Raw genomic sequence first — 9,841 nt, 5'->3', positions numbered from 1 at the left:
GCGGCGGCGGCAGCGGCAGCGGCAGCACATGGTTCCAAGAGCCCGCTGCGGTTGTCGGGTTCCAATTCCGCGGGGAGGGACAAAGGCAGCTGCGAGCTTCTGACAACGCCGGACTGAGTGGTTCTCTCGTCTCTGTTCTCGATCTGAGGCTTTGAAAGCTGAGACTAACTCTGCCTGAGGAGGAGCCACGGGACCAAGGCCCAAGAAGGGTGGCTGAGGAGAGTGGGGGAGGGGCGCCGCCCGGTTGAGGTGATTAGGGTCGGTCAGTTCTGAGGTGTAGTAGTGGACCATCTTGAGATAATTTAAGGCACCACCCTATGGAGATTGGGGCTGGACCGCAACCAGTTTTTTTCAAGTTTTGGAAAAAAAAAGCATCTCTTCCGATTGGGAATTGGTGACCGGAACTAGACCCATATGCGTTGCTAGGACACCGTGGTCTCCATCTAGGGCTTGTTTCAGGATCCTGCCATCACTGGTGGCGAAGACGTGAGTGCATATTCAGTTTTATGACAGTAGTGGGTAAATTTCCGGCTTGGTAAATTTTCTAGTCAGGAAATTTAAGGCAAAAAAGGGCTCGAAGAACGTTAAGATGAAAAAATAACCGACAGTGAGCTCAATAACCGTCGACTCCAGGACCATTCACTTTCGACTCTGTCTGAATTGAAGTACCGAAACTTAATGCTAAAAGCTCTTTGGTGCTGCAGGTTTATGACAAAGTTCTTTCCAAAATATTACGTCATAGAAGATTTTAAAATACTTAAGACATCAGTTGCAGTTTTGAATATCTGAATACATTTTGGTTAGATACTCGCTAACTTGCTTCAACAATCCTTAAAGAATAGAGACAACGTTTACTGACAGAGTTAAGAAAAGTTTGTTCCATTGGGTAAAAGACTGGAGCTCTCCCAGCAGTCATGGCTTTCACATATTACAGCAGTCTGAATCGAGCTCAGCTAACCTTTGAATATCTGCACACAAATTCGTAAGTATCTTACAGGTGCTAATGAGGTCACTGATAACCCTTGATATTAATATGGCAGTCCTTTCCGAAAATTTTATTTTTCACTCTTTGGGAAACACTGGAAGTCGTGAGCTTTCTATTGAAGAAATGAGATCAATGCAATATTTGTTGCTAATCCAGAAGATTCTTATTTTCATTATTGGATCAAAATTTTTCTAGATGCAACTTTAGTTACTCAGAGTCAGCGGTATTGTTATTTCAAGTGTCTAATAGGAATTCAGGAAGTTCTCTTCTTCGAACGGCCAAAAGTTGGATTATTTTAGCATCGACTGTTTCTCTTCTTTAGTAAAAACAGCCTAAACTGTTGGGTTTATATCAACCATTTCGAACAAGAAAAAAAAAACAACCTTTAAATGATAATTTGAAGAAAAAAAATTTTTTTTCAGCGAACAGTTGTCTATCTTCCTCGGAAGTTGGTATCTACACCGAGAATAGTTCGTGTATGCTAAGCAGTAAGTGGCAACTCCCTGAATTGTGTGCAGTTCCAGAAATACAATGTTGTTATTCCAATTTGATCTGGAATAGTTTTAGGTTAATTCTTAAACCCACTCTGAAATTATCCAGTGGGATAACAACTACTTTAGTGTTTTAATACATTCACCTGTTACTTTTGAGATAAAGGTAAGTATCCTGCCATTTTAGGGAGTAGAGGTAACCAACAGCTTAAGTGGTCCGGAGTTAGCTGAAGAACCAACCACCTTCACAACTGAGAGTAAAGGCTTCATTTATCCAATGATATTGTAGCCTTTTGTGGAAAAGACAGACATGATTTCATAGTGGTTGTAGTGCTATTAGTGGATTTCATAATGGATTTTTTTGTGGAAAAGACAGGCATGACTTCATAGTGAATGTAGTGTTAATAGTGGATTTTATAGTGGATTTTTTGCTCTTTGTCCAATCAAAAAAACTAATTCTGAAACTTGTTATTAAAGAAAACTTTTTATTGAACAAAATTATTTTAGAGAAGGTACTGTACATATAGGTTGACTAGGTGAATTCTCACACATGATCTGTATGGAACATAGACGAGGTCATTGGTTATAGGAGGTAGCATAGCCTTGGACAAAACTTTCAGTGTCCTTTTTTAACGTTTTAGGTACCTAGATGTTCATGGACTATTGTGTTTGATAAATGGCTGAGTTTTAAATTTTGGGATGATGGTAAATTTGGAATTGCAGATTTTATAATCTTGGAAGACTGCAAATGACTTCAGAAACTGGCTACTTATTCTCACTTCACCAAAGATATACACAGTAATAAAATAGTAATTATCGCTTCATGCTCATTGCTGTTTTAAACTTTGCTTAAAGTAATTTAGCAAGCAAACCTGTAGGTTAAGGATTATTCTTATTTTCATTTGAGGAAACTAAGGCTTGAAATGATTGTATGATAATTACACAGCTGCTGAATGGCAGATTAAAGGACCCAAGATTTAAGAAAAAGAATCATTTGGTCACAGTGCTTAATGCTTTTAACCGTATGGCAGGGCTGACTGGTCAGTTTTACCTTCAAGGTCCTGTTTTCTCGTCTGTTAAGCAAGGAATTTACTTTCCATTTGAAGAGTCTTCAGTTTTAGTTTGTCTCAATGAATCTCTACATTAAGGATTATGGAACTGTTCTGTCTCCCTCCCTCCCCCTCCCTCCCTCTCCCTTTCCATCCCTCTCCATCCCTCTCCATTCCTCTCCATTCTTCCCTCTACTCCCTCCTCCCCTTTCACTCTCCTATTTTGTGGTTTATTAACAATAAGTGATTTCCCTTTTCCCCTCTGCTCCTCTCCTGTTTTGTAGTAGATGGACAGTGCTGAATAAAGCAAAACTCAGTTAAGTCATTTGTTTATGGTAAGGGAGTTTTCCATGAATCTTGCTTACCTATATTGAATTGAAACCAGCTGTTCACTTGAGTATTCAAAGTTTGGCATATAGTTTTGGAACCTCTGTTCATTTGATCTTTCTTTCCAGTTTTTTTGAGACAAAGTCATACTGAATAATTTAGGCTGGCCTTGAATTTACTATGTAGGCCAGGCTGGCCTTGAATTAATGCCAATCCTCCTGCCTCATTCTTGAGTGCTGGGATTACAGTCGTGTGCCAGTACACATGCCGTTGGAAGCTTTGTAATTTCTGAATCTGAATCACAGCTTTAACCTTGAAGTTCTGCTTTTGAATGTGTCCAGTCCTACCAGAAAACAGTCTTAATGCTAGAACACCAAGATTTTTTGGGTTTGTAACTAATTTCAAGAGACTTGATTAGAAGTTCATTTGTTTTTTTTTTTTTGTTTTGTTTTTTGGTACTGGGGCTCGAACTCGTGTCCTTGTGCTTGCAAATCAGGTGCCAGAACCACTGAGCTAAATCCCTGGCCCTGGAAGTTTATTTTAGAGGAAACAAATTTTTTAAATTCTCACATGATTTAATTTGCTACTCATAATGATAGAAGAAGAACCTCTTCTGTTTAAGTGGTTCACCGTCACCTTCAGAGAAGGGATGATTGGTCTTACAGTATTTTCTCCTTTGTTTTGTTAAACTCAAGGCCATTCAAGAATATCTGACATCTTCAGTATTGCCATATTGTGAATCACGAAGGAGATAGCATTGTGCATATCACCCATTAAATGTAGACTTGCCAACAGCCCAGGCTAGGAAGGTAGAAATTATTGTAGCTTAGTGAAAAGATTGGACTCGGAGCCAACCAAACCTAGATTTGACTGCTTCCTGTCTGTCTTTGGGCATATTAACCTGTGAGCTTTAATTTCTTCATCTATGAAATGGGGCTAACCTGGTAAGACAGTGTTTATGAGGATTATATAACAAAGTTCTTAGCTTATACACGGTACACAAACATTGAGTAGATAGTGGTTATTCTCTTTAGTTTACATAAAAAGTCAGTGTAGTGGCAACTTGCTCTTTGCTATTAGTAGATAAATTCTTGGTATGTTTTGGAGCGTGTGTTGGAAGCAGTAAATGATTTGATTTTTTTTCTTTTATATTAAGATTTGTGGTAGTGATGATGGTTGTTAATGTCAGCAGGCCTGAGAGAATCTAACTTACTTTAGTACTGGAAATTGCTTTTACAAGATCGTGGAAATTAAGGTTTTCACATAAAAGGAGTTTTCTGTTACTGGTCTTAGGTGGTTGATTTTGTAACTGATGTTCTATTGACACAATAATGTCTTTGTTGTACTGAGTGATATTGTAGAGCAGGGTGCTTAAGTATAATCCAGTTTCTTTTTTAAAGTATTTATTCCCAATGGTACTTTTAATAATTCGTAATTTTGGCCATATGATAGGCTGAGTTGTTTATCCATATGTGAGGTGAATGAAGAGGAGCCTGTCAACTCAGAGACTTCTTTTTTCTAGCACATATAAAAGTGTTGAAATGTAAGTTCACATGCTAAATATATTAAAAGCTATTTGAATATAAAATAGCTGCTCGAGGATTTCCCAGCTTTCTTTTCTACTAATTAAGGCAGTTAACTATTGTCAGTGTATACAAGAACTAGGCAAAACTATCACTGTACAATGGGTTTGTGACTAATCCATTGATTTAAATTCAGGCTGACTATAAATATAGAGACCACTTTGCTTATATAACAAGCTAATTTACTCATGGATTTTTTGCTGGAAATGCTGAGCTGGAAAACTGTTTCTACTATGGCACAAATGAAAAGCTATGATCAGTTGAAAACCAAAAATGTATTTTAAAAAATCTTTTTCCAGCTGGTTGATCTTTCTTGTATCACATGCAAAGGATCTTTAGATCTGCAAAGAAATTTTCTTTTAATATTTATTCATTATTTCTCAAATTGACTAGTGTATCTCTTAAAATACTATTTGGGATAAAGGGGAACTTACACAGTTGGTATATTTTGAATTATGATTTTAGGAAATATTTAGAACTGACTTTGGCATCTGGAGGATCCAACATTAATCTGTTGGAGGTTTAAGAAGATTCTGCGTATTGCCCCTTTTAGGATAGGAACTGCTGTCGCAAAAACACCTCTTAGTTACATTTTAAAGATAGGTATAAGTTTATCTAAAATACGTAGGTATAGCCAGGGATTTAGCTCAGCTGTGCTGCTGCCTGCCTTGCAAGTGGGAGGTCCTGAGTAAAAAAAAAAAAAAAAAAAAAAGTATGTGTAGAATAGCATTTATATTGTGTAGAACAAACACTTTGAATTTTTTTTTTTAGGTTCTAAACTTTGTATAGAGAACAGTAAAATTTTAGTTAGCTGTGTTTTGTCCTTGCCCTTTTGAGATTGGCGTATTGAATTCTAAATGTTCCATTTTCAAGCTGGGTGTGGTGGTACACACTTGTAATCCCAGCTGGAAGGCCGAGGCAAGATGATTAAAAGTTTAGGCCCAACCGTGGCAATTTGGCAAGACCTTGTCTAAAAACAAAATACTAAAAAAATCTAAGGATGTATCTTGATGCAAAGGCTTTGAGATCAATACCCAGTATTTCCCTTACCCAAACCCATTTTTATGTAAAGTAATCAAAAATAAGGATTACTGAGATAGGGTTACTATTTGTATTTTTGGCTTCCATGTCCTAATGGCAGAGGGTGTCAGAATTAGTTTTTCTGATAATTCTTACTCTTCATTCTCACTATTAAAGGCCAAAAACTGCTTTCTTTAATTCCAAAGTTAGTGCATCTGATACAAGTGATAGTCTTAATTTGTTTCGTTCTTTTTTTTTTTTTTTTTTAGCCAGCGTCTTAACTATGTATGTAGTTCAGGCTGGCCTTGAATTCACTGTGTAGCCCAGACTGGTCTTGAACTGGTGATCTTCCTGCCTCAGCTAGGATTACAGGCATGTGCCATCAAGCCCAGCAAATGATAGCCTTTATTCTCTCTTTTTTGTCCCCCATTAAGTTTATTGGTACATTTAAAGCAAACAATGCAGTTACATTTATCATTGGACTCTTTTTGTTTGTTTTTTGAGGCAGGGTCTTGCTATGTAGTTCGGGCTGGTGTGGAACTCAGTATGTAACTCAGGCAAGCCTCAAACTCAGAGTGATCCTCCTGCTTCACCTGAGTGCTGGGATTACAGTTGTGCACCACCATGCCCAGTGATGGTCTTTGTTCTTAGTGTGATTTGCTCTTTTGTTTTTTCTAGGGAATGTATTTTTGAGATTATTTGACTTATGTTAAAATATAGATAGATTGATGTTGAAACGAGTATTGCAATAGAATTTATTATTTTATGTAGCAGTCCTCAAAATAAGTTCAGAATATAGAAAACCAATTTGCTTTCTAAATCACTTGTAAGACAGGTAGAAAGATGACTATTTCGAAGTTTGAGAACAAATATCAAGATTCACTTTTAATTTATGTTACCTTAGTTAGCAAATCACCTTAATTTTTCAGCATAGTGGTCCCTATTTCTTTCTTTTTGCAGTACTAGGGGACTAGTACACAGGATCTTGAGCATACTAGACAAGTACTCTTATACTGAGCAACGTTCCTAACTTTTTTTTTAAGTCTTGAGATCTCACTAAATTGCTCTGGCTGGCCTCTTGGGAAGCCTCCTGCCTCATTTCCCTGAGGAGTTGGAATTATAGATATGTTCCATCATTGCCTGGTCTTTGTATTTCCTTAGTCGGGTATAAAGAATATTTGTTTAATTCATACTTTGAAGAATTTAGAGTGATGACTTTAGATGTTTAAACATTTTTTTTAATAATTAAAGATGACTGTAAGGCAGATTTTCTGTTAAAAATTTTGTTTCTTCCATGTAAAATTAAGAATTGGACATAAGCCATAAAAATTTGCTGTCTGTATTCTAGGTGAATTGGTGATAAAATTTCTGTCTCTCATTACAGTAGACTTACTAGTAATGCCTTTGGATTAGCAACAGATATATTCATTGAACTCTTGGGGGAAAGCTTTTCCAAAAATTGAGAGCTGGGCTAGGCATGTTGGTACACGCCTCTAATCCCAGCACTCGGAAGGCTGAGGCAGGAGGATCACTGTGAGTTCAAGACCAGCCTGGGCTATATAGTGAGTTCCAGGTCAGTCTCAACTACATAGTGAGACCCTGTCTTAACCAAAAACAAAAATTGAGAGCTGGTAGTTTCATTAATTAAATTTGCATTTAAAGAGTTACTTGACAAAAAACTATTCCTGGACAGTTTCAAGAATTATAAACAAATGTCTTAAGAGTTTAAAATAAGTGACCAGTTCTTACATGGTAGGTCTTTAATATCTATATATATCTTTGATATACCTCATTCTAAATTTTTACTTTAGGGCTTGGGATTTAACTCAGTAGTTCTGCTGCCTACTCGCAAGCACAAGGTCCCAAGTTTGATCCCCGGTACCAAAAAAGAAAAAGAAATTTTTACTTTGGCTGTTGGTTGAGACTGTATGCAAAAAAGCTAGCAGGAATAATTTTGGTATTAATGAAAAATTAATGATAGTAAGATATTGTATCAATTAATAATTTTGTATTTTTTCTAGAAGTCAACCTGGTTTTCTAGATGCTTTTATGTGGGCATAACCGATGTTTGTATGACTTTCTAGGGTTAAAGATTGTAAATTGAGCATGCTTAGTGGATAATTTGTTAGCATTTTTCTTTACCAGTACCTGTGTATGATCTACCAGTGTGGCGGGGAGGAAAACTGAATGCTTTTGTGTAGTTTATAAGGAAAAATACTTGTTTTGAAGAAGGAAAGAATAACAGTAATCTTGGCTTTGAAATTTTGGCTAAAAACAACAGCACACATTCAACAGAGGAATCCAAGACTTTTGCCCTTCTAAAAGGATAAGAGCTTAGTGTGCTCTCCTAGGAACCCCACTGAAGTTAACCTTTTCAAGGAGAAGAGTCAGTGGTTATTTTCTTCAGGAGGCTGCTGAAAATTTGGGTTACACAGCTACAAGATCCCATTATTCAGAACTCAATTCCCCACTACCAAAAAACCCCCCAATAAAGATAATAAAAGCTGAATGTGGTGGTATGTGTAAGTGTCTATAATTCCAGCACCCAGGAGGCTGAGGCAGGAAGAATGTGAATTCAAGGCCAGCCTGGGCTACCTAGTGAGTTTGAGGTCAACCAAAGCTGTATTATGATAGCCTCTTTGGAAAAAAAAAAGATTATGTGAGATACGCAGAAACTGACAATTAAGTCTGAAAAATAAAATACAGGCTTTTTTTTTAAAAGCATAGTATCCCTTTTTCGGAGTTAGTACCTGTGGGAATCTTAATACTTTAGGGTGGGTTTCTCAGTTCATAAGAATAAACTTAGAATTCTGAGTATATGGCAAGACTTGATTTATGTTTAAGAATTCTGGAACTAAGCTAAGTTAGGAGGAATTTAAATTTCAGAAATGCGAATTAATGTAAATGGAGATTTTAGATTTCTTTTTTTAAAAACAAGAAATTTTAACAACCTTGACTTACTAGGAACCGCAGTTCATTTCATCTGCTAACTTCATATTTATCATTTCAGAACCACTCATGAATTTTTATTCGGAGCCCTTGCTGAACTGGTTGATAATGCAAGGTATGTAGACTTCCAGCACATAATCTGCTTGAAGTGTAAGCTCTTTGGATCATTAAGACCTTTGCTCACTGAAGACTTGCAGGAACATTTCTGTAATATCTATAACTCCTAAGAGGCCCATTACCACAAAGTATTTTTAATATCATACTGATTAATACTTCATCTTTGTTTCTTGATTAACTTAAAATTCATTTATTACTTTTTATTTAGCCTAAAAATAGTGAACCTTACTGTATCTCAAACCACTTTTCCTTGTATATTAAAGTGACTGTGAAAAGCAGGGAATTGAGATAGAAACTTAGGGTCAAATTATTGAGATAGATGACCTATGATTTTATTTTGTATTACCAGGACAGTATACTCCTGATATCGTTAAAACTTTGCCAGCATTTTGTATCTTTCCTGAATGTATGTTTTATTTCAAGGGGATTCCCATTGATCAAAATCTCTTCCGTTGTTAGCATTTGTGCTTAGAAGGAGCCACTCTTCAGCATTGTCTTACAATGAGTTGAATAGAAGTTTGAGTTCATTTATAAGACAAAAATTCTAGTTCAAATAAAAATCCCATTTATAGTTACAGTTTGAAAATACTCAAGGTCCCGAGTTCAATTCCTGGTACCAAAGAAAAAAGAAAATACTGTTCCAGACTTCCTTTCCTTTTGTTTTTTCTAAGAGTCTCACGCTGTAGTTCAGGGTGGCCTGGAACTCATTATGTAGCCCTGGTTGCCCTTGAATTCTCAGCAATCCTCATGCCTCAGTCTTCTGAGTTCTAGAATTATAGGCGTGTGCCACCGTGCCTGGCTGTCCTGTCTTATTCTTGAATGCAAACAGAAAATTAAGAATATTAATTTTATTTATTTATTTATTTTTGGTACCAGGGATCGAACTTGGGTCCTTACACTTATGAGGCAGGCAGCGGAACCACTGAGCCAAATCCCTGGCAGGATTATTTTTGATGATTATTGAAGAGGGCAAGAGTTGGCAGTAGTTCTTCTAAACTGATTCCCATTTAGTGAGCTTTCTTGTATTTTTCTAGTGTCTGTATAGTTAACCTTTACCAGTGATGGTGAACCTTTTAAAGCTTTGAATGATACAAACAGCTGGCTATGGCAGGAGTGCCATAGGTTTGCCATGAGTAGCCTATACTGTCATTACTTTTTGTTTTTAAACATCTATGAAAATGTGATAGGTAATACATTATTTAACCAGAAAACTCCCATTTTGTTTCAGTATTGACTTATTTTTTCAATTCAATTAATAATATTGTAACTTAATGAAATTGTTTGCATTTGCTGCTTGTTAACTTAGAGCATTATGTTGTG

The 9,841-nt window shown here is 36.5% G+C and overlaps 1 protein-coding gene across 5 annotated transcripts in view; it reads left to right on the top strand.

Annotated features, from left to right (window-relative positions):
- Positions 1–9,841, top strand: part of Morc2 (MORC family CW-type zinc finger 2) — a 42,128-nt gene that overhangs the window by 415 nt on the left and 31,872 nt on the right. For 3 of the 5 annotated variants that reach the window (XM_010603806.3, XM_010603804.3, XM_033762319.1), the window contains exons 1-2: positions 7–982; positions 8,466–8,519. In XM_010603806.3, coding sequence (XP_010602108.1) covers positions 915–982; positions 8,466–8,519 — 122 coding nt within the window. In that variant the 5' untranslated portion in view covers positions 7–914. Of the gene's footprint in view, positions 1–6; positions 983–1,420; positions 1,474–8,465; positions 8,520–9,841 lie in introns of those variants that run through there. The other 2 variants (XM_010603808.3, XM_010603807.3) reach the window with 2 other exon arrangements.

Source organism: Fukomys damarensis, unplaced genomic scaffold, assembly GCF_012274545.1.
Source record: "Fukomys damarensis isolate Sample0158 unplaced genomic scaffold, DMR_v1.0_HiC HiC_scaffold_12, whole genome shotgun sequence".
In the NCBI taxonomy this organism is placed as follows: Eukaryota; Metazoa; Chordata; class Mammalia; order Rodentia; family Bathyergidae; genus Fukomys; species Fukomys damarensis.
This window is presented reverse-complemented; position numbering and strand designations above follow the sequence as displayed.